Raw genomic sequence first — 25,638 nt, 5'->3', positions numbered from 1 at the left:
AAGGGTTGTGCCCACCAGTGAGATAGTCCGCTATGGCAAGCAGAAGGAACCACACATTCAAAGGCCCAGAGGTGAGATAGAAGCTGGAGTAACCCAAAAGAGCTTGGCCCTCCTGCCACCCTGTGGACTCTTTGCCTCTTACCCAGGTGGCTGGGAGGCATCTTTGGCAGCTGTTCAGAGGGAAACCCGCCAGGTGTTGAGTCATCAGAGGCTCCCAGTTTCCCACCTTTTGTGAGCCAATGCCAGCAGTTCCTCTGGGCCAAGCCAGGCCCCGCCTGGTCCTGTTTGACTTGTATGCTCTGCCAAGGTCTCCACCAGGGGTGACACAGCCTGGGCATTCCCCCATCCCCCACAATGCCTTCCAGATGACAGTGGTGTCCAGGTCCGTATGAAAGACAGGTCCCTTTTCCTGCACATGAGGCTTCCCCTGATGTCAGCCAGTCTCAGGAAGCAAGTGGTGCTTGTGGTTGCCAGTTTGGCCCTGGAACATAGCTCTGCTGGTCCTACTTCAGCACCAAACACGGAAGGCTTCTCAGAGAGCTGTGGAGTTTCTATTGACAGTCCACAGGGGATGAAGTTTACCAACTTCTAAATCATTGCTTTGCCATAACAAGGAAAACATCCACCACAATTAAAAGCAAAAACAAACAAAAAACTTCCCTTGCAGCATACAAGTTAACAGGTGCTGGCATTTATTAGACACTGAGAATGTGCCTAGCAATAGCTTTAAAGAAACTAAACCATGGCATTGGTACAAAGACCCTAAAACACAGCCTCCACTTCGATCTCTGCATTAGCCCAGCATGTGGTGATGTCTAAAATGCTCTATATTCTATGAGTTTGTGACATCTATCCAAGGGAGGTCTTCTCCCTTCAACTAGTTCTCTTAGAAAACAGCCTTACAGGAACATTTAGAAGTGTGCCTCACCAATCTCCTAGTTGATTCTAAATCAGCTAGTCAGGTTGACATATGTGTGCACGTGTGTGAGTTTAGGAAAATACGCAAGAGTATCCACTTTGTACCAGCTTTGGGGCAACAACAGCGCCAACTCTTCTGGTCGGCTGAATCATAGACCCTAAAGATAGCAGGTTTTGATTTTTAGACCCTGTCAACGTTGCTTTCTAAAGTAAAAAGAGTCTTTGCATATGTTATTGTTGGACTGTTTGAGATGGAGTCTAGGTTATCCTGGATTACAGGGGTTGAAGGTATACAATCTCAGGTGACCTTATTTTTGCGCGCATGCGAGTGTGTGTGTGTGTGTGTGTGTGTGTGTGTGTGTGTGTGTGTGTGTGTGTTGATATGGTGTGAAGGCCTGAGGTTGACATCAGGTGTCTTCTTCAGTTGCTTCCTACTGAATACCACTGAGGCATGGTCTGAACTCAAAGCTCAATATTTTAGCTAATCTAACTATCCAGAGAACCCTAAAGATGCGCTGTCCCTGCCTCTTGTGTATGGAACTATATGTAGGCCCCCATGACCACCTAGATTTAATATGGGATCCTAATCCTGGTCCTCACACTTGCGTGACAAGGTCTTTACTTACTGAACCATCTCTCTCCTCAGTCCTGCAGCCATTCTTGTAAAGAAAGGTGAAGGAAAAGAACCCAGGCAGAAGGGCGGCCTGTTGATACCTTGGTCTGAGCCCTGGGAAACTGAATTTAGACTCACTGTATCTAGAACTGAAAGAATATATTTCTCCTGTCTTAAACCACCAAGTTTGCCATAATTTGTTACAGTATCACAGGAAATAAATACCCCTCCCAGAGGAAGCACCAGGACTTGGTGGAGAGGTGATGTTATGGTGGCAGCTAGCTAACTCGGTTATTTTGCAATCACCTTGGGCTCCTTCTCTATTTTCACACCTGGTCCAGCTGCTCTGCTCCGGGCTGGCCACCCTTCAGTGCTGTTTGTGTGTGCACAGCAGCATAGGAAAACCAGGTCACTGTGTGAGATGGATTCCTTCTGTGGCTGACTACCCAAAAGAAGGTCACTGACTCATATAACCTAGAGTATGCTTGGACAAACTCTTTCTAGGTCACAAGCACCATGTAAATCCCAGGTTGAATATTCTCGTGGAGAATCTATGAACACCCAAGATCCATTTCTAAACACAGAAGACCCTATGGACCTTGGTTTGAGAAACTCAGTTAAAATCTTTTCCTTCTAGGATCTGCCAAGGAACCTACGCCTCAAGCCTGCTCTGTGTGGGTTTATCCCTCATGGGCTGTACCCACCTGTCCTCCCCCTCCTGATGTTCCTGGCACTTATTTTCTAGCATGGTACCACCCACACAAGGTTTCAGACTCCTAAGGAACCCACCCTTGGCTCGGCAGCCTGGGCTCCACCCTGACCACCAGTCCTTACCCTCTACTCTTCTTTCTGCGTCACAGGCTTCTGCTCCAGTGAATCCCCAGCCCACTGTGGGCTAGAGTCTCAGAGCACTTGGGTTATTCTAATCCTAGGGTCTTAGGAGCAGTGCTATTTTCCTTCAACTTCTAGTTTTAAAAACAAACCAAATGAGAACACCTTCTCTGAGATCTGAAGAGTGTCTTTCTCTGGGACTTGTTTTCAGTTCTTCAATCCATCTCAACCCCCACCCCAGCCCACTCTAACAAAAAGTTACCTCAATTCTTACCCATAAGTAGAAGTTTCACGCAAACCCAAAATACTTTTATCTGAACTATAAACCCTTGTTGGCAGTGAGCCCTTTCTACCCTGCTGTAATCTAGGTGAGTTGGTTGTTATTGATGGTAGTATGCCTCTCTTGCGGCAGAAGCACCTTGAGCAACTACCCCTGGTTGCTCCCCAAGCCTTCCCACCTATTTCTCACCTCAGGTCACACCTGAGCCAACTCTATCTTGAGTCTACCTGAAGTGGCTTTCTCAAGTCAAAGCCTCTGCATGACCCAGGTATCCCTTCTGGAAAGATCATGTCCTTGCACCCGCACCTGCCAAGCATAATATTGATGAACATTGCCCAAGTTTCCACAGTTCTTTCTATGCTTTCATTTACGTCTGCTCACCTGAGCCCACAAAATCCTTGTGAGTTTTTGTGTTTGCATAATCCCATTTTATAGGTTAAAAAACGGCACTCAGGAGTTCAATGGGCTCATTACACTACTGGTGTGGTACATAGAAAAGCTAGCCTTTGGACTCTCTTTTCTGGCTGTAGACCTTATCTACTCTCTACTCCACCTCTGCCTTGGGCTTTCTGTACAGTGAAGCTAAAGCGAAGGGAAGAGAAAGGAGATTGTGTCTGTCTCTCCAACAGGGCTGTCAGCCTGAGTAACAGTGAGTTACAGCCTGAAGTTGATGAGCATACACACCCGACATCCCCCTATGGGTAGACAGCACAAATGAAAGCCTACACATCCAGAACAGAAGACGGGTTCATGAGATTTTTCCCCACTACTCTGAGACATCTTGGGTCTGGGCAAAGTTGATGGATGAATCTTGAAACCTCACTATTTAGACTCCAGTCCTATGCATCTCAAAACCGTGAGATTTGGGGTCAGACACACCAAGACAGCAAACTCACTTATGACTAGGCTGTGTTCTTTCTGTACGTCTCACCTATTTAGAGGACACGGACCCGAGGCATCATTTTCAGGACTCCCTGTCCAAAAGCTTTGAAGGACTTCAAGATGACAAAAGTAGAACATTAAAGGGCTTGATGGGTACAGGAGTCACAACCGCTCTGTGTGTGTGTGTGTGTGTGTGTGTGTGTGTGTGTGTGTGTGTGCGCGCGCGCGCGCGCGCGCTTTTAATGTGCCCTGGGGGTTGGTGGAGACAGGGGATCTATGTCCTTTTCCTTTTGTGACTTCAGTATGCCATGTGAATAGACTCAGATTCATGTCCAAATCTCTCCCAATTACTGAAGAAAAATGAGCTTCCTCTCACAAGGCTGGATAGCCATCCACACAGCACAGGGTTGACCAATCCTGCCAACCTTTGTGTCTGCAGTCATCATTGCACTAAGTCTTCGTTCACTACAGTTCTTGAAGGGGGCATCTTGTCTCCAGGTAGAGACACTAAAGCTGATTTGTGGCGTCATCACTGGTGGCTTATTCTCATAGGACAGGATAGACGTAAGACTTAAGTACAATTGTCCCACTGGGAAGATGGAAATATCATACAATAGAGGAGGTTGAAGCTCAGGTGGGTTAGACAATAACCTATAGTCATAAATGCTTTGATCAGACAGCTGAAACCTGGTTTCCAGTGGCTTTCCCTCACCAGAAACTTTCCCCACAGTTCCTCTTCATGCCGCCCATGCTTTCACCTCCACAGCAGCTTTGATCTTGGAGCTGAGTACAGGTATTATGAAGGAAAGCTCCATTGCTTGTTGAATGTTGGTTCCCTATGTGCTGACCATCAGATCCCCAGACCGCTGACATAGGGGTGATTCTGCCCAGCAGAGGACCTGAGGTGCCCAAGCATGTTGAACTATGGCCATTCAAAGACATTGTTTGCATCTCTTCTTGGGGAAGGAGCTCAGACTTGGGCACCATGTCATAATCCATGGAGTCAAAGGCTGTTCTTCCCTCTTGTAGCCTCGCTCCCTCCATCCCCCTTACCTCCACCCCATACCTACCTCCACCTCCATGCTTGGCATGCAGTCCAGGCCTGCCTAGTAAGCCAGTCCCTGTCACTCCCCTATCCTGGCCCCTGGCCATGGTGAAGAAACCAGAGCACCAATCCTCTTTGAGTGCCCCAGAAATGGACGACTATGGGGACATTCCAATATGTATGGAGAAGGTGACTTTAGAGGACACAGCTGGCTCTCCCAAGGCCTGATTGTGCCCTGATTGCCAGTATCCTATTTTATACCCTCAGGCCTGTAAATTTTAAGTGATTTCATTATAAAATTGTGATAATTGGGCACATTGTGGTCATTGTTTTCTTCATTAGCAACAGTCTGTCTGTTCTTAATTTTCTTTTCTTTCTCCCCATTCTCTCTTTGCCCTCCATCTTGCCCTCCATCACTGAGCTTCACCCCAGCCCAACTGTTTTACTTAGGTTTTGAACTGTGTTGTTTTGTGCCAGGCGCTGCCTCATACATCTCACACGTTACTCTGCTGCTTGAGAGCAGCACATTTCACCTCTTTATCTCTCTTACCGCCACTGCTCCTTGGGGCTTGCCCATTTCTAAAGATGAGAAAGTACAGGTTTGCAAACCTAAAAATCACTGTGTTGGTCAACAAGTTGTAGATTCGAGGTTATAAACTAAGTTCGTCTGACCGTCAGAACCATCTTCATACCACATAAACATCTTCAGGAGTGTCAGAATTTCTTGAGTCACTCAGTCAGTTCCTCATCAGAGCCTTGCAGGTGACAAGAGAAAAGTTGAGGACCATGTAGCTCCTTTCTTCAGAGGACAGCAGAGGAAGAAGCAGGTCTGCTTTCTGCATAAGAACAATTAACAAAGCAAACACAGCCATGTTTTCTGCATCTCCAGAAGACTGCTTCTAAAGCCCCACTGTCAACCCCTAAATTCATAGTCGCTAGGATCTCAGAAGCAACACACGGTGGTGCATACAATCTACACATTTACTCCTGTGTACTTTAAGTCCCTAGTTCTACTGTGCCTCATACATCATTCATTGCAAATCCAATGTAAGTATTTGTTGTACTGTACTGTTTAGGGAATAAAAACAAGAAAAAAAAATCTGTCCCTATTCAGTAGAAATGTGATTTAAAAGCACACCTTTGGACTGCAGTTGGTTGGATATGCTTTGCGATACTTCCTTAAGACAGAGGTGGGGGGCTGGAGAGATGGCTCAGCGGTTAAGAGCACTGACTGCTCTTCCAGAGGTCCTGAGTTCAAATCCCAGCAACCACATGGTGGCTCACAACCATCTGTAATGAGATCTGATGCCCTCTTCTGGTGTGTCTGAAGACAGCTACAGTATACTCATATGTAATAAATAAATCCTTTAAAAAAAAAAAAAGACAGAGGTGGGGAAGGAACCTGGGAGTGAGGAGGGTCGGAGACGTTATCATTCTCTCTGATCACCGTCCCTGAGATCTGTGTTCACTCCAGATTTGCTGTCTGCAGTTTGTACAGTTTACGGATATTTTATCCCCAACTTTCATGCATGTGTTTTGAGCCACACTTGCCAAGCCCGGAGCTCTTTAGTAACTTTTGTGTGTGAACTGTAAGTCGGTAAGCCGTGAACTTTCTTTGCTCTAAGCAAATCCTTTTTCACAGGGATGAGGCTGATGACTTGCTGAGAGCCATGTGTCAATGCCTGCTGCTACAGTGAGAGGTAGCCAAGGAGCTTTGATTCAATCCAAGCACTACCAAGTATGATTAAATGGCCCTAAGCAAGTTTCCTTTGCCTCTTCAAGCCTCCTTGCTTTATTTTTAAAGCAGAGAGTGATACATGGCCTTTGTAGTTAATAGGCAGGTATTCTGAGGATTAATAGAAAAAACAAAATGTATCTGGAAAATGTGGACTCAAGCCAATGGGTCCCACAGCCATCACCAGGATGCCTTTGGGCCATCCAGGGAGGGGCTACTTCTCTTTTCAGTAGTAATCCAATTTTCTATTGGGGCATTTGGTTCCTTGGCATTCTCAGCCATGTGTCTTGAACATGTTGACTCTACCCCATCTCCAACTAGGTTATGTTCTTAACACTAAACCATCTTTGTGGTGGTTTGCCTGAGAATGGCCTTCATAGACACAAACCATTCTGAATACTTGGTCCCCAGTTGGTAAAACTGTTTGAGATATGGCCTTGTTGGAAGAAATATATCATGGGGGGTGAGCTTTGAGGTTTTAAAAACCCATTCCGGAGTTGGGGATTTGGCTCAGTGGTAGAGCGCTTGCCTAGGAAGCGCAAGGTCCTGTGTTCGGTCCCCAGCCCCGGGGAAAAAAAAAAAAACCCATTCCACTCCCAGTTAGCTCTCTTTGCTTCTTGTATATGGATCCAGATATAAACTCTCAATCACTATCCCAGCATCATGCCTGCCTACCTCCTGCCATGCTCTCTTCCATGATGGTCATGGACTCTAATCCTCTGGAACTGTGAGCCCCAAATTAAACACCTTCTTTTATAAGTTGCATGCACTTGATCATGATGTTTTGTCATAGTAATAGAAAAGTAGCTGTCTTAGTTAGGGTTTTACTGCTGTGAACAGACACTATGACCAAGGCACATGACAACATCCAGGCAGGCATGGTGCAGGCAGAGCTGAGAGTTCTACATCTTCATCTGAAGGCTGCAGTGGAAGACTGTTTTCTAGTCAGCTATGATGAGTGTCTTATAGTCCACCCCCACAGTGACACACTTACTCCAACAGGGCCACGCCTTCTAATAGTGCCACTCCTTGGGCTGAACATATACAAACCATCACAGTACCTAAGACACTACTCTTGAACTCAGAGATTGGTTTAAACAAGAAAAGATAGCTCTTCCTGAGCCAATAAAGACATGAGAGTGATTCCTTAAACACAGGAACTACCAGAAGATATGACATCTTTTCTCAGACAGTGTAAAGTCTGACACCGTCACAGCCACTTGCTAATATGAGGTCATAGCTTCTAACTTCCAGGAGCCCACTGTGTGCATCTGAGGATGAAGCTCATAGATAGAAATAGAGCCTTAATGTCTTACATGAATTGCTGGTGTAACCCTTACCTGATTGCCAGACTTGTTGGGATTTTATGATCAAATAGAGTTTTTTTTCCCCTGATTTAAGCCAGTAAAAATCAAATCTTCTTAGTTATGGAGTATTAGAACCCATCATTCTCTGCTTCTTTCTAGGTCCATCCGGTGCTACGAGCTGACCAGTGCAGGGAGGGGAAAGAAAGGAGAGAATGAAAGCCAAGCCTGAAGACTGAATTCCCTGGGAGCTTCCTGAAATGAGTTCTAACAGAGAAGCCTGGAGCTATGGGCCAGAGTTAACTAGTGATGTTCATGATCTAACCAAGGGTTAGCTTGTGTGATAATCCCCACCAAGCTTAGCCAAGGACAGGTCACCGCTAGGGAATTCAGAAACAATCCACAGTTCATATTCCAAAAGAGCCCAGGTTTGGGGGGTGGAGGCTATCTCCCCTAAAGACCTATTCAGATCTTGGGAGTCACTTTGTAGACACCAAAAGAGCAACTTAGCCCTCAACCTCCTGTTCTCCCACACTTCATTCTGCTGCAAGGGATGAGATGGGGATGAATGGCTCCATGGAGAGAGCCTAGATACTATCTCTCCTGACAGCAGTTCCCTGTGGTATCAATAAGAAGTTGGGAGTGGGATGGGGTTGTAGTTGGGGCCTGTAAGATGAGCTAGGAGATGAAAGAATAAGAGTCAACAAGCCAGGGCATCCCAACTGGGTGAGCTTGGAGACAACTCCAGCAAGAGCAGCAGTTAGAGCCCCCAAAAAAGAAACCCATCACAGAGAGGGGATCTATGGGAACACCGTGACAGGCATGTTTATAAAGCACAGAGTCCAGTTACCACACATTCTAGCTGTCACTCTTTATAGCATCTTGGGACTCTGTTTCCTCATCTAGACCATGAGGGTAGTAAAACACTCTGTTTTGATGAATGTGTGTGGAAAGCACAAAGGTGAGCTGGGTATAAAAAGATCTCTAGGCTATTAGATATAAATGAGCTAGAAATCAGGGAGGATTGGGGCAGGGCAAGGCCAGGAGTTGGGTCAAAACACATTCCATATTCAGCTGTCTAATCCTACACCCCTTAGCCTCCTTAGCTGCTGCAGTGTGATAGGCTCCCTGCTGGAGATGCAGAGAAAGAGGTACTCTGTAGCTACCAACCCAGGGAGCCTGGACTCTGCAGTTGAGCAAGATGGGAATAAGCAAGCCTCTAGGTGTGGGTAAAGCCACCTCACTGGGGAGTGCTCAGAGGGACTTCACAAAGCTGAGAATTGAGCCTGAGAAATGCGGGAGAGAGGGGGGCATTCAGCTGGTGATGCAAGGAAGGGCTGCAGCAGTCTCTTCCTCTTAGTGATGTGTGTATCACTAAGTCATAGGAAACGCCAAACCATGAGCTGTTAGTTTGTGTGCATGCATGTTTAATGTTTGACTATTATCATTGTCACCTAATTTTAGCACAGTTGGTACCCCTGACAATCTGTAATGGTGACTAGTGAATATTTATTTATTAAAAAGAAAAAAACCTTCATTGTCAGCTGAAAAAAAATGGCTCTGTGGTTAAAAGCTCTTCCAGGGGACCCAAAGATGGATCTCAGCACCCATGGCAGAGGCTCACAACCACTCAGAACTTCAGCTCCAAGGGATCTGAAGTTGTCTTATGGGTGCAAGAGCAGCCACTCCTACACGGCTACACACACACACACACACACACACACACACACACACACACACACACACACACAGAGAGAGAGAGAGAGAGAGAGAGAGAGAGAGAGAGAGAGAAAGAGAGAGAATAAGTTGTTAAAATGTTTTTTAAAGGGGTTGGGGATTTAGCTCAGTGGTAGAGCGCTTGCCTAGCAAGCGCAAGGCCCTGGGTTCGGTCCCCAGCTCTGAAAAAAGAAAAAGAAAAAAAAATGTTTTTTAAAAAACTTTTTTGCCAATGATCCTGGATTGCACAAGAGCGGTTCCATATTTGCATACGTTGTATATTAGACACATTTCCTCCTTACTCCTCCCATTAGTCATTACAAGAGACGAGATTTCACCTCTACTTCGGGGCTAAGGATATTGCACATTTGGTAGAATGCTTGCCTTACACAGATGGTTTAACCCCCAGCATCACAAGTGAAACTGCCTGTTTTTGTGTAGCCCAGAATCTCCTTTCATTCACATTTTTTTCTATATTTATTAACTTTTTTTAATTAATGAAAAGTAGTCTAAACATTATATTTTACAACAGTGCTCCCATGGACCCACTGGGTGCTCCTATTCTCTCTCTAGGTCACTGCTAATGAGACAGAGGCTGACAGCATGGCCAGGGCTCAACAGCTTCATTGGAAAACAGCGATGCATCCTGACTTAGGGTATGTGACTTGACGTACACTTGTGTTCTCTGTGCCTCTGATTCCCATCTTCAAAGACAATGTTGATTTAGATGAATGAAGAGATCCCTTGCAATAGGACTTGGGAAATTTCACACAACTGTTTGGCAACCCATGTGTCCGTGGCTTTGAACGGCATTTTCCAGGTACCAGAGCTTGCTCCAATGTGGAATTAGAGACCTATACAGTTGCTCAGCGACGGAGCGCTGCATGAGTGACCATAGCATCACTGAAGGGATACTGTGGCCTTTCAGTTTCTGCACATGGCAGTAAGCCTGCCGTGAACAGACATCAGCAGAAATGTGATTTTTATAAGGGTACCTGACTTGAGCATGCATGGCCTGGTTCAGATGGTCACAGGGTAAGCTCAGGATCGAACTCACATTGTCTCTGGACCTGGCTCTCTTTCAGGTGTTGATTCTACTCTAGGGTTTTCCCTCCACTCATCATCACAAGATGGCTACCAACAAGCGCTGGAGTTATTGCCCTTCCCTGGAGGCTTAAAGGCTCCAATTCAGTCCCATTTCTACTAATTGTATAATTGTCTCCAACATCCTGATTAGCAGGGTGTGTGCCAACTGCCACCCCTGAAATCAGAAAAGAGCCACACAGTGAAGAGAATGCTTAAACAGAAGTTGTACTGCTAGTCCCAACCCCACTTCCAAAGTTTGCAATGTTAGAAAATGCCAAAGGAAGACTATTATGTAGAAAGTTCTGTTAATCTATTCTTAATACCTTTAAACTGCTTTTCTCTTTTCTTCTGTTCCAATAATGAGCACCACTGCCCCAGACTTCAGTCGCCTTGCCTACATACACACACACACACACACACACACACACACAGAGAGAGAGAGAGAGAGAGAGAGAGAGAGAGAGAGAGAGAGAGAGAGAGAGAGAGAGAGAGACCCTGGCCATGTCTCTAAGTGGGAGAAGAGAAGAGGCTGGAAGTGGAGGTCCAGGAGGACCCATGTTCACAAGACCTGAGTTCGGGAGCTGACCCATGCTCATGATGATGGGGAATGCCCCGAGGAGAACTCCTTATGCAGCTACCCAGAAAACCAGAGCAGCCTGCCTAACTCAGAGCCCTGTCTCCTGTGAGAGGCAGTCAGAAATTCCCACCAAATAAGGCCCCAAGCTGGGTAGGAATCTGCGTGCAGAGTGTTTATATAGATTACAAGGTCTCCGTTGACTCACAGCTTAAACCTCCTCGGCTTTGCAGTTCATCGAAGCTTAATGTTCCATTTCACGATGTTCCTTGCCCATTGCTGAGTGGCTCTGTCAGCTCTTAGAAGGGAAACTTCCCCCTTCAGGGTACATTTCCCTTGTCCTGAGCCTGAAAGCGCCAGTTGCTAGCTAGAGGCATCTGCTCCCTGCGCTTTGGGGCGGTGCAGATGTGGAGTCACCACATCATCTTTTGTTTCCATCATCTGCCAGCCGGAGCAGCTAGTTCTTGGAACAGCTGCAGAGCACTCAGGGCTCCCAGCAGGGAGCAAAGAAGAAGAGCCAAATGAAGTCTGGAATGATCTGCCAGCACACACAGGCCTCCCAGAGGTGGGTCTATTCATGGGAAGCTCAACTCTGTAGCACCATGACCAGAGTGTGGACTGGTGGGAAGCTGTCAACTTCCCACACACTCGTCAGTGGTCTTGGGAACTGCTGGTGAGAACCAGGGATTGATAGTCTCAAAAAAAGAAAAAAAGATCCTGGAGATATGGTTTTGCCCAGTGCAAGATCGCACAAGAAACTTTTACACAGAAGACTTCAATTAGGGAAGAGCTGGTGGGGAATGAAGGAATCTAAATAGCAAAGGGCATGCGACTGTCTTGTTCCCTTCACGCTAAAAGTGGTTGTGGTTCTCAAAACAACACTAAGGAAGAAGGAAAGACAAGCGATAACCTGAAAGAAAATACTTGAGAACAAAACGCTTGGGATTGTGGAGTCAGGGCACACGGGAAGCAAATAGGTGAGACAAAAAGAATGATAAAAGAGCAGTAAGACTGTGGGGTGTCGGCCATCTTGGATCGCTTAGTCAGGAAAGTCTTCTGTAAAGTTTTTGTCGGTAAAATAAGCAAAAGGCCAATCACTAGAGGATCCAATGGAACATTCGCCATGAAGGAACAGCAGCAGATGCAAAGAGGGGACAAGCTTGTGTGTTCAAGAACACGAACAGGAGCTCTGTCGGAGGAAGCAAGGGTATAGGACCTAAGGTGAGGAGAAGTCTTAACAGGAGCAGGCACGGAGGTCTGGTTCTCTAGGGTACTGTGAGCTGGGGCAGCAGTCTGTGCTCAAGTGATTGCCTCACATAAGCATGTAAGAGTCCTGTCCTCACTGCCATGTGAAAGGATGAACCACACAGAGCTCTCGGTTGCAAATAGTGAAGCTGAGTCATTGGTTTTTCTGGGCCAGTTGAGGTGACTCAGTGGGTAAAGGAGTTTGTTGCCAACCCTGAGGGACTGAGTTCGATCCCCAGTACCCACACAGAGAGAACAGCTTCTTTTGCAAGAGGACTGACTTCTCTTGCAAATTGTCCTCTAACCTCCATAGGCAAACTGTGACATAAAAAGGTTCAAGTGCACAAACATTCATGTACGCACACAGAGAGTAAAATAAATATAATAACTATTTCACCAATAAAACTGGACAGTTCATAGATATTTTGAAGTTTCTGGAAAAACAAAAGCAAAAGAAAACAAACAAACAAACAACAACAACAAAGCCCAGAACTCAGGGTCTAAGGGAAAGTCAATTCCTGAGCAAAAGGAGGGAAATCCACCGGAATGCCCCCAGGTAAGCCTGTGTGAAATCTACTCCCCAATTACCTCAAAAAGGATTTTTCCCAAAATGTCCATCCTCTTTTAGGTTTCCCTAAAGTGGCCACACAAGTGGGAAGGTCCAGAGGGAGGAAAGGGAAGGGGGAAATGATATACTCTAATCTCAAAAAGTTATTTTTAAAAATGTATAAATTCCAATGAGGCTTTTGCAGTAATTCAATTAAGAAATAACGAACACCTGAGGGGCCTAGACTCGCTAGAAGAGAGGGGTTCTCTGCGTGAGGGCCGTGGTCAGCAGCTTCCATGGCTTCTGGGAACTGCAAATGTCAGGTCCCAGCCTCACCTCACTTGACTCTGACTCATGGAGAGGAAGGGACACAGCAGACGTGTGTATGGTCTGTCTGTCTGACTGTGTCTGCATGTGTAGGCCAGTGGTAGATGTTGGGGCTCTTCTTCAACTCTCCAAGACAGGACAGATTTACCTTATCCGACTACAACTCTACCCAAGCATATCCAGAGGCCCCTCACGTCTCCCACTTTCAAAAGCAAGGGTGGGAGGGGAATTCCTTAGCAACTTGCAGAGACGGAACTTGAGAGCAACCAAAATGGTACATATGGTTAATGATTTGACAACTAATTGTTTGTTTGAGGATCTGACTCAGATGTATCTATACTCAGTACGTCACACTTTCCCCAACTCTCCCTTAAAGATCACATAGCACCCCAACCTACTCTAAGTTCTTGCTTTCTCCTAGTGCCTCTTTCTTTTAGCCCTTGTACCTAAGCCTATATTTATATATCTTTGTATATATTTTCATAGCCTATGTTCATTTATCTTTATGTCTCTAATAAAGCATCCATTTCTCCTTGGATGCTAATCCTAAAATTCTTTCCAGCAATAAGCCACAAACCATGTTGGAGTCTAAGTTGAGGCCCCTTCAAAGTCTAGGCAAACTTGTTAGGCTTCGGGAGGTGTCAGCATGGAGTGTCTCTGTCTCCTCACTGTTGACACTCTCCACCTTATCTTGTGAGACAGGGTCTCGCATGGAGCCTATAGTTTACCAGATGCTGAGGCTGGCCCATTGTGCTTCTGAATCTCTTCCCCTGACCAATGACCTAAGAGAACCCGTTTCCCACAAAAAGAGCTGGAGTCCCCAGGCACAGTCTGACCCTGCAGGGAAGGGAGGCTGCCTGCTTTCAGAGAGGAAGCCCTCTAGAGTAGAGCAACACAAACCTGGGTGCCCACAGAAGACCCTTCCCATGAGCAAGCCACTTCTGTCTCTAAGAGAAAAGAGAAGAATGTAGCAGAAGTGATTTTTTTTGTTCTACATATTTTTCTCCTGGAAATTCCATGTCACCAACTCCCCACAGACACATGAAGAAAAGGACACATGGCTTCCTCACAGGGGCCTAAATAATCCAGGGAAGGTCTAAAATGAATGGAGTCAGGCTTCAGAAGGAGATGAGTAGCTTTCTCAATGGCAAAACATTCACGTCGTATGAATCATGAAGAGCTGAGAAAGGACTTGGATTAGAGGCCATTCCATTGTACGAAATTTGTCTTTACGGGGTCACCATACACCTTTTACATGTTTTCTAAAAGTTTCTCTCAACACGGTAAACAGTTACCCACCTTGATGACAGTTCTTACAACCTATTCTTACAAAGGCCCAAACTGGACAACCTTAGAGGAAACTGCTCACTCTTCCTGTGTCTTCCAGACTGAGGGAAGAGAAAATCAAAACCTCTCTGAGGATTGATTGTCATTGCAGCACATGAGGACATTAAAGCACTGAAGTCATGCCTGGTACACAGCAAGCACCCCGTGACTCAGTGCTTGCAAGGTCAAGGGTAACAACAATGATGGCCCCATCTTAGGGACTGAAGGCTTTCAGGAGGCCATTCTCTTGATCACTAGCTGCAACATCATGATGATAATGTAAAAAAGCCTCATCCTACCTTTGCTCTGAGCCCTGCCAATCTGCTGAAAAGTACACACTGCAAACCCTTGAGATGCTGAGATGTTTCCTAACCCTTACTTCCAGGCATCCCAACAGCAGACAACTCATGTTCCCCCTTCTGATCAGCCCTGAGAACAATGCCAACCATTTCCTGTAATGAAAGCAACTAAAAATACTTTCTGATGATAGAGACAGTGAAGATTGAGCAACATGGAGCGGAATACGGAAATGATACCAAGAAACACCCAGCCAAAAATGGTGCGGCCCACCTGGCTTCCATCTCCCAGCATTGCCCAAAGACTCAATATTTGTCTTTCCTTGTCCTGGAGGCTGCACCACATCTTTCTGTGTACTCACTCCATCTAATTTGGTAGAGAGAAAAAAATGTAGTGAGCCATGACTAATGGCAACTGATTACATCAAATGGTTGCTAGCAATTTAAACAGCAAAATAGCATAACTTTCTCTTCTTCACAAGACTAGGAGGAGCTCCAACGACTCAAGGAGTGTTCCACATTTTGGACACTCAACTATCTCTTTTGTGTTTATGGCCAAATTACTATTAATGCTATAATCAGATATAATCCGTAGTAGTATCACTTAGAAATGAGATGGACCTATTAAACAAAACTATGCACTAATGTACTTTTACTCCTGCTGCCATTATGTGGGACACAGACAACCTCCCCAAACCCCTCCTCAGTTAAAGAAACTGAGGCTCAGAGAGAGGAAGGAACTGTCTGAGATCATGTTGCCAACCAGGAACAACATTTCATCCCCCAAGGTCCTGCTCATCTGATGCCATGGTATTCAACAAGGTCTCCTTTCAGGGCATGGCCCATCTCCAAAGGAGGTCTCAGCTTGCCATGAGGAACCCTTTCTTTTTCTTTACAAATAAATTTTTCCTCTTTGCCTGTCTGGAAAAGGTGGCTGGGCAGCCAACTCAGTGAGCAGATCTGTGACAAATATGTAGCAAGGCTGAGTCTCTCCAGATGTTGAGCTAAATAAGTCACAAGAGGACCGCCTGGATCTGACAACTCTTGAAGCCAAACTGGGAGCAGAGGAGACACCAGAACACTCAAGAGGATAAATACACATTCTTATTCAAGAGCCCTATCATGTGCCAGAAATCTCACTGAGCACAGGGGTCAGAGATAAAGAGCTGACCCACTGTGAGAATAAGCAAGACCATTTTCTGCTTTTTACTGCCCCACCCTGTAGGAATACTATCTATCCATGGACTACTGAACTCAGGAATGGCTAGTTGCCTGTGGTGGATAATAAAATGTAGAGTTGACAACACATACCTTCCAGTTTGTGGTATGCCATGATAGACTGGCAGTGCTCCCAATAGAGGCTGCCCCAGACCCCAGTGATCTAAAGAAGCCAAGCCATGATGTGTGAGCTGCTGTTTTCAGATACCTGTTAGAGCAGCCTGACCTAGCCTTGCTTCACAGGGAAGCCTGAAGGACATCTCAGCGCTGATACCAGGTAGAGCCAGAAAGAGCCTCCCCCCCTGCCCCAGTAACACAAACACATGCTTCACAAGCTCACAAACCATGTGAATGCTATGCATGTATCGTCTCCGCTGCCGCAGACAGCCTGTAACTTTATATGTAAAGTTCTTACCCCACTTTTGACTGAATGGATGTCATAGTCTGTTTTCTGTTGTTTGAACAAAATACCTGAAATGAGACCATCTGGACAGAGCAGAGGTTTATCTGTCCTAGGAATTCAGAGACAGGGAAGGAAGCCTATGAACACGGTGCTGCCAAGTGTCTGGTCCCTTGGAAGAGCTTCTTGCTGCCCCACAACCTAGTATAGGACGTCACATGGCCAAACAGGGCAAGCATGTTCCCATCTATCTTTTATCCTCTCCCTATAAGCCACTATTGTGATGCTGGGGACCCATTCTCATGTACTCTTTGAATCCTAATTACCTTGCAAATGTCCCACCTCTAGACTCTGTTAAGACACAATTTGGGATTAACTTTTGGACGGTACAGTCAAGCCATAACGTTTCAGCTCACATAGCTGGAAAGGAAGATGCAGGACCTGAACCCAGCAGGATGGGTAATGTAAGTTTGCTAACCAGAATGAGTCCATCAGATGATACTCAAGTGCCTAGAAAATCCCAAGAATGATGTCCTCTGTCCCAGGTGATGACCGATCATGTCAGACACTTTCTGTGTGGTCCAAGAGGGTGAGAAGGACCAGGGTCTTTCCACTGCTCTCTTAGCACTGCTCACCTCCGTCCTCAGCCTTGCACTCCTGCAAAGCGATTGACTCGAAGTAAAGTGATTGACTCGCAGTTTCCACGGCCTCTCATATCAGTACACAACTGGAGATACGACGTGGGTAGTGCCTACAGGAACATGGGAGCAAGGAAGGGCGAATAAGATCGTTAGAGTGAAGACCTTTGGGGATGATAAACTCAGATTCCCGAGAACCCATGGTGGGGAAGAGGAATCTGACTACAGCAGCATACACTTGTGATTCCAGAGATGGGGGAGGGGACAGGAAGCAGGAAGTAGAGACAAGCAGATGATCCCTGTGGTTCTCCAGTCAGCAAGACTAGCCTCGGCATCAAGTTCTAAGTAAAACTGAGAGACTATCACAGAACAACAAAGTAGAGATCAGCTAAGGAAGACACCACACACACACACACACACACACACACACACACACACACACATATGAATGCACGCATACACACATACCTGCCTACATAGGCACACAAATAATAAAGAAGGAAAAAAGGAAGGAAGAAAAGGAGGAAGGGAGGAAGAAAAAAGACTGATTGGAAAACTATCGTTGGAATGCTATAGATCTGAGGTCAGATTCATGCTTTGGCATTGGCTAGATTTGGTACTATGGGCAAGTTGCCTCTCTCTGCACATCAGTAAATTAAGAGCAATGAGAAAACTTTGATGACTCACATTACCATTTATGAGGGGAAAATCTGATCATTTCAAGTGTTGTATACATGGCCTAACATTCTACAGGTACCTGATGAATGTTCATGATCTTAGAAACCTACCAGAAACCATTGTCCTCAGCCTTCTGTCTTAGCTGTCTTGTCTTTGTTCCTACCCACCATGCCCTACCATGCTCAAGCCAAAACAACTTCTGGTCTCCTGGACAGATGTGTTTCCTATCTGACTTCAACCTGGAAACAGGACTTCTTCCTCAGATATGCCTTGGAAATAGAGATTAGGAGGTTGGAGAACAGGGCCTACATTTGAAGATTAAAGCAGTAAGTCTTAGGAATGCCACAGGTTAGCCTTGAACACTAATGAAATATCTTTTCCAGGAGAAAATACAAACAGCTTCAAACATTACTCTGGTGTGCATCTGAGTGGCCATCTTCCAGGATGTCTACTCACCTCACAGCCAGGAGGAAAGATTCCCTAATTTCTCCAGGGCTGATACCCAACAACTAAAGCCCACCCCAGCCAGATCTCCCCTCCTGAAGCTTCTGCCATCTGTCAGATGCACGTGTGTGTGTGTGTGTGTGTGTGTGTGTGTGTGCATGTGTGTGTGCATGTGTGTGCCTGTGTGTGTGTGCATGTGTGTGTGTGCATGTGCGTGTGTGTATGAGTGTGTGTGTGTATGAGTGTGTGTGTGGTTATGTGAGGGTAGTGTGTGTGTATGGTTATGTGAGTGTGGTGTGTGTGTATGTGTGGTTATGTGGGTGTGGTGTGTGTGTGTGTATCTGTTCATGTGTGTGCAAGTATACATGTGTGTAAATATACTTATATGCACCTGGGTGTGGAGGCCAGAGGTGTTCTCCTCATGTAGGCTAGAATGTATGTGATCCCCAAGAGTCTGTCTGTCTCTGTCTTCCCAATCCTGGGATTATTAGTGTATGTCATCATGCCCTGCTCTTTTGCTTGTTTGTTTTCTTTTCCTTTCTCCAAGACAGAGTCTCACTATGTAGCCCTGGCTGTCCTGGAACTCACTATGTAGACAGGCTGACCTCGAACTCACAGAGATCCACCTACCTCTGCCTCCAGAGTGCTGGGACTAAAGGTGTGTGTTATTATACCCAGCTTGATTGATATTTTCAAATAGGGCTCCCCCACTTACATGACAAGCACTTCATCAGCTCGATTGTATCTCCAGCACTCCAATTCTTTTAGCACATGGACCTTTGGGGACTGTTCTGTGGCAATGGAGGTAGGCTGCAGTTCCTCAACTGCAAAACAGGGGTAACAATCCTTGCTTGACACTATTACAAGAATTAGAAATACAGCTCAAAAACCTTCTACTATGAAGGAAGTAGTCATTGCATAGTTATTTTTGCCTTTAATGGAGTCTGCCACAGTTTGAATGCCCACAGAAGCCCATGTGCTCTCAGCATGGTGCTCCCGGAAGGTGGAGAACATTTACCATATGGGGACAGATGAGTGTGCCCTTGACTGGGACTGTGAGACCTTGGTCCGTCCTGCTGTTGATTCACTTCTCAGCCACAAGATGAGCCATTTGTTCTACTCGACATTCCTTTCATGTCAAAGAGCCTCATCACATACCCACAGGCAACAGGCCCTACCTTCCGGGACAGAAGCATAGAAAACTCTGATCAACTTCTCTGTGTAAGTCACTTACCTCGGGTGCTTGTTAAAATGATAGGCTCCTGATTTCTATGGAACTAAAGCTGAGCGTGCATCTGGTGCTGTGACCATCAACTGGACAAGAGTCATACTTTGCAGGCCACAGTAGTGTGCGACCTACAGCCTCATCTGAGATGCTGAGACACGACGGTTATCAGTCTAAAGACTGTGCTGAAGGCAGAAGAAAGAGAAAAAAACTTCTTAAAATTGGATCTGTGCACTGGAGAGATGCCCCAGTAGTTAAAAGTACTTGTTGCTCATACAGATGTAGGCTTAGTCCCCACCACACATATGGTGGCTCACAATCACCTATGACTCCCAGGCACACTTGAGGTAGTTTTTTGATTAGACCTAATGCTGCAACCCTTTAATACAGTTACCATGACCCCCATAAAGTCATTTTTATTGCTACTTGCAACTGTAATTTGCAATGTATTTGCAAAGTATTAAAAATTTTGATACTGTTATGAATCATAATGTAAATATCCGATGTGCAGGATATCTGATATGTGACCCCTCGTAAAGGGTCTTTTGACCCCCAAAAGGGGTTACAAACTGCAGGCTGAGAACCACTGTTCTGGATGATAGGAAAGGACTCATAAGTGACTGAACTTTTCAGGTGCAGAGAGAGCACCGTTCTGGTCTTGCAGAGGAAGGGAGAAGGAAGCTCTACCATCGTGGGGTGTCCTGTACAAGAGCCCAAGTTTCCACTCGATTTTCCCCTTGATCCACAGACTCAGCAACTAGAGAGAGTCTGCCAGCACAGTAGACTTTGAATTACTCCTAGTTAGCTTGAATTCTAAAGCCATGTGTCATCTGCTAGGAAAAACCAGTAAGCAGGTCTCATTCTTCACTGCTGCCCTAAAGATATCCAGATGCTTGAAAAAATGAGGAAGTGAAAGTCACTTTCCCTGACTATCCCAGAGCACAAATCATCGTGAATGGTTTTCCTTGTGACTACCCTTCGGGTGCGTGTGTGTTTGTGTGTGCGTGCGTGCGTGCATGCGTGCATGCATGCGTGCGTGCGTGCATGCGTGCATGCATGCATGCGCGCGCGCGCGTGTGTGTGTGTGTGTGTGTGTGTGTAAATTTGATGAAAGTATTTGATATGTATGTGTACATTTGGGTGCAGATGTGTGTGCACGCACACGTGCACATGTGTGTAGGTCAGAGGACAGCTCTGTGAAGTTAGTTCTTCCCCCCTACCCGTGCATGAGCTCAAGGGATAAGACTTGAGTTATCAGGCTTGTGAAGTGTTTTTACCTGCTGAGTCATCTCACTGGCCTCAGGGTCTGCCTTTTCAGTGTTTACTGCTCCATATATCAGGCCACCTGGTTCACAAGCTTGCAGGGATTCTCCTCTCTCCATTCCCCATCCTGCCACAGAAATGCTGGAATTACAGGGTCATGCTACTATGCCAGGTTACCCACAGAATACTCTCTCAAGGTCTTCCTGGTAACTATTAGGACTTAGTTTTTCTCTTTTTAAATTTAGTCACTTTCAGAACACAGGTGATAGAAGGAAATGTGTTTGTTGAACTGAGCTTTGCTTTTGCTGAGAAAGAACCAGTTGAGCAGAGGCCTCGAGAGAAGCTCTGTTAGGCCAGGAAGCCCTGACACCAACTGCCAGGAGAAAGGAACAGAGCAGGTAGAAGAAGAAACAAACCAAGTGCTCCTAACCAAGAGTCATCTCTCCAACCCCCAAACTGGTTTTAAACAACAACCATTATGCTTTCTCGTGACTCTGTGAGTCAACGAGTTGGGTTGGGCACCACTGAGTAGTAGTTCAGTCGGTTTCTCTTGGGATCACCCTTCAGGCTGTAGCTGTTTGGTTTGTTCTTCTTTTAGCCACTTTCACACACAATATCCAAAGGGAAGATCCCTGCATTTGTCTTCACTTTACAAATGGGAAACAGAGGACTAGGGATTGATGGTGATGCCAGAGGTCATGGGAACCTTGATTCAAGTCTACCAGCCTTGTTGCCCAGTTCCTGACATTTTTTTTAACTCTTCAAAAGTTTTCAAAGAAGAAAACAGTAGGAACTGTAGGAGCTGAGTTGGGGTGAGGGTGGATAGTGTCACACCCCTTAGTAAATAACTGCACAGGGGTTGGGGATTTAGCTCAGCGGTAGAACGCTTGCCTAGTGAGCGCAAGGCCCTGGGTTCGGTCCCCAGCTCTGAAAAATAAATAAATAAATAAATAAATAAATAAATAAATAAATAAATAAATAACTGCACAGCTTCCCCTGCTTCCAGGATGTCTATTCTAACACCTTCCAAAGAGAAACATGAGAAATACTCCCTAATATGTATATCAAGAAAATGTTACACAAGCACACACACGCACACACAAGCACACGCGTGCGGAGGAGGGGTGGAGAGTGAGGAGGAGATTCCATCAGTGGTAAAATTTGAATTGTTTCCTTACCTGAAGAATGCCTCGATGTGTTTGCAGAGTGCCATGAACTTCTCAGGGAAGGGTATATAGTATGTTATTAGTCAGTTGATGCCCTAGGCTACTGTAATGAAGTATTCCTAAAGTACAGAAGTAAAGTGCAGGGTGGAGTTAATTTCTCCTCCATGGATCCAAACTCAGAGCAGTAATCCAAAGCTGGCAACATCAACTCATATCTTCCAAGGTGGTACTCAGCTCTTACCTTTCTCAGGTAGGGCAAGGTAGGCTAAAGAACGCCAATCAATATGGCAGCAACTCACTCTGTGCTTCATTCTACTGGCCTGAATTTGACCATACAGACTGCTATAGTTTGGACTTATGACCTATAATGTTATTCAAAGGTCCATGTGTGAAAAGCTTGTCACTCAATGTGGTGATAGCAGGAAGTGGTAGAACGGAAAAGAAGCAGGGCTTAGTAGGAGATGTTGGGTTCAGGACATTCCCTTGAAAGGTATTGAGGATCTTCTGTAACCTTTTTATCCCAAGCCATGAAGTGAATGGTTTGATTTGCTTATTCAGTTACTGCCATCTGGCCTAAAAGCAAAGTGTCTTCCAGATCATGGACTGAAACTCTTACAACTGTGAGCCAATGTAAACCTTTTCTCTTCATAATTCAATTACCTTAGGTATTTGTTACAGTAATGAAAAGCAGATCAGCTCCTGCATATAACCAGAAACAAGAGAAACTTTGAAAGACAACCTTCAGTTGGATGTCTAAGTGTCTTGCTAAAACTCTTGAATCAAAACTCCTGTATTCTATTATCAAAATTCACAAAGGGAATGCAAAAAATCAAGCACCAGGAGTGGTGCCTCAAAAGTGATAATCTGCAAAAAGGATTTTTCTAAAATATAACATCGCACAGGACTTTTGATAAATCGAGATAGGAGAGTTAATCATACAGTAACGATACCCCACCCCCCAAATTCTAAAACAAAAGATTAGCAATTAGGGTCTAATACATGTCCACAGAGGGATGGAGGCGCTGTCTACCCTTCTCTTTGGGAATGTGTTTGATGATCAAGCTTGAGCTCATCTGTTGGAGGATGACACAGGACCACACAGATTAGACATGAGCCATCCAGCTAAGATCCTCCAGGATGATCTCAGTCAACCTAGCAGCTAACTGCTAGCATGCCATGAACCCAGGTGAGCCAAGCCCAGGCTGATGACTCATAGCTAGGTAAATGTTTGTTTTACGCTTAAGTTTAGGGTGGCGTAAAACACGAAAAAGCTGGCAGAGTGAGTGTAGTTGTTTAAGCTTAAAAAAGATTTACTAAATGGTTGCATCCTTGAAAGACTCAGACTCTGCCTTTGCCCGAATCACACCATGGGAACTACCTTGCCAAATATCCTGCTGTGCCTGCCACTGTGTTTACCTAGGCTCTAGCTGCTGCCATAGAGGATAGTGGCCCCAGGAGAGTAGATGGCCTTACTGTTGTGGCCACCTATTTGCAGAAGCAGATTGTACTCAGGTAAGCCATTCTATAATGTATAAGACACAAAGGCCAGGACACTGAGCCCAGAAGCCCCTCTATGGTACTCTGCATTCGCCCATTAAGAAATTATGAGGAGGTTCAGCACAGGAATCCTAAGACATGGGCAAAACCAACCCTCACTGTAGCATTTTCTTGCTACCATGGCAGTGCACCAGTGTACTTTCTTTGATTACAAAACACAAACATGAATAGGGTCTGTCTCCTCTGAGACTTAAGTTGCAATTAGACTGCATTAAGATGTGTGTGTGTGTGTGTGTGTGTGTGTGTGTGTGTGTGTGTGCGTGCGCACGTGTGTATGAGCCCTTTACAAGGGTCTTGAGCCATTAGGAATAACCGAAGCCTTTTAGAGCAGATCAACCAGCATGACGGCTTTGGTGGACATTTCTCTTCCGCCATCCACCATAAGTGAAGCTCACGATTCCTCCTTAGCAGCTTCACAGACCGCGAGTGTCTTGTTCTTGGTGCTCCCATCCTCCAGAAACATGGGTTGCTCCAGCTCAGATATTCTGCTATAAATGGCCTGAGAGAAAAGACTAGAACATCATGTTTAACTTAAGATTAATTATGGTGACAGCTTCCTGGCATCTGGCAGTAGTGTCTTGTCTAACAAAATCTATAAGTCACCACAACTTTTTTTTTTAAACAACAACAAAGAATGGAAGAATGAAAAAAATGGTTTACTCCACCCTTAATAAACTGGGTGGACTGGGGCTTGGTCACTTTCTTGGGCTGGAAATGTTCAGTAGAGAAGAAGACTGAATAGTGTTCGTGAGGAAGGTTTGAGGAAGAGCTGCAAAGCAATCAGTATTGTCCGTGACAGTCACCGAACTACTCCAAAATAGTGACACATGCTCCATCCACTCCCTAATGTTCACTTGAAGTTAGGAAGCAGTGCTCCAAATGCTCATTAATAAACCCTGACAATAGCAATGGCCCCAGAGGCCCCAGGTGACCCATCTGAGCATGCCTAGAGTGGATTTTCAGGGCATGGCGTTTGCCATTCGGACACTGACAAAGTCCCAGGAAAACCAAGGCCAGTGAGCATATGATCTGCATTATGTTCCTTAGAAGGAGCTACCGAGAGCCAGGGAAGTCCGACTGAGGTTGTACTCCTAATTTATTCATCTCCCTTCTTCGACTAGCCATGTGTCTGAAGTCCCTTAGTGTTCCAGCCCTGTGACATGGCCATTGTTGGCCAGGGGAAGAAGATGAAACCATACTTCACAGTGGTGATGATGAGAGTCCAACATTACTCAACCCACATCTAGGTGCTTTACATGGACTTATTTACTTAATCCTTCCCACAGTCTTAGGAGAGAGGCACCACTACCATCCCCATCGTACAGCACAATCCGAACCACTGTCACTCTTCACGTTACAACTCTATGCCACTGTGCACGCAGTTAAGCTCCACACTGTGTGTGTAATCCAATGGTCATTGCAGAATGTCTGGACTATGGATAGAGAACACACTGCAATTTCAACTCCAAAGCCAGCAGAATGCCCCCACCCATCCCCAACTCCAGATGAAATGTTTGTTGTGCTGGCAAGTGCTAGAAGCCTGCAGGACTCAGAAAGGAGCAACTGAACCCAGTTGCACCTCTGTTTAACAAACTAAGTTCCTTACCATAGGGAAGGAATATCATGCTATAGGTTAGTGGAACTTGCTGAATGTCATTTCACATCACTGCACTTCAGCTACCAGAGCCACAGTTCTGGAAATCTGTCCTGAATGATGGGTAAGCTTCCAGCTAGGATTTGGAGGGTCCAATATTCACTCTCTGGTTTCACATCAACAGAAATAAGTGCTTAGAACTTTCAAGGCAGCCTCTAATCACAGAAGCAGAGCAAATTGGTCTGAATGAACTGTACATTTTAGCCTCTTTCTCCCCTGGTAATTTATTTCTAGACCAATTTTTTATATTAAAACAAAACAAAAACAGGCCTCAGGTTTCAGGAAAAGAAGCAAGGATGACCGAGTCCTGTTTGTCCTTATAGACGCTTCACCATCAAGAAACTTACTTCCTAACCCTCCAACCCACACTGGGAAAAGGGCTTGTGTCTGCACTTTACCCTTATAGGGAATGTTCAGATTTTCCCCCCTTTCAGACAGACGCTTTCACTTCCTTTGCTATGAGCCAAGTGTCTCACACACAGGGGTGGACAACATTGCCTCTTTCCAGGGCATCTCAAGACCTGTTTCCAGAGGAGCCTAGGCTGAGAGCTTCTCTTCAAGATGACTGGATTATTTTACCCTCAACTGCTGAGGTGAGTGACTATCAGGTCATCTTCGTCGCACTGGTCATGGAGGCCTTTCATATGCAGAAGTTCAAGACATGTATGTG

The 25,638-nt window shown here is 45.5% G+C and overlaps 1 protein-coding gene and 1 long non-coding RNA gene across 3 annotated transcripts in view; one reads left to right on the top strand and one right to left on the bottom strand.

Annotated features, from left to right (window-relative positions):
- Positions 1-669: 669 nt before the first annotated feature.
- Positions 670-11,327, bottom strand: LOC148001363 (uncharacterized). The gene is made up of 2 exons (XR_015637041.1): positions 11,193-11,327; positions 670-5,405 (listed from the first exon to the last, which is right to left on the bottom strand). It is a non-coding gene; the product is annotated as an uncharacterized LOC148001363 (long non-coding RNA).
- Positions 11,328-25,400: 14,073 nt separating this feature from the next.
- Rbpj (recombination signal binding protein for immunoglobulin kappa J region) overlaps positions 25,401-25,638 on the top strand; it is a 184,696-nt gene continuing 184,458 nt past the window's right edge. For both annotated transcript variants that reach the window (XM_087584282.1, XM_087584284.1), the window contains exon 1: positions 25,401-25,561. In XM_087584282.1, coding sequence (XP_087440408.1) covers positions 25,530-25,561 — 32 coding nt within the window. In that variant the 5' untranslated portion in view covers positions 25,401-25,529. The remainder of the gene's footprint in view (positions 25,562-25,638) is intronic.

This window comes from Rattus norvegicus, chromosome 14 (assembly GCF_021556685.1).
Source record: "Rattus norvegicus strain SHRSP/BbbUtx chromosome 14, alternate assembly SHRSP_T2T, whole genome shotgun sequence".
Taxonomy (NCBI): Eukaryota; Metazoa; Chordata; class Mammalia; order Rodentia; family Muridae; genus Rattus; species Rattus norvegicus.
This window is presented reverse-complemented; position numbering and strand designations above follow the sequence as displayed.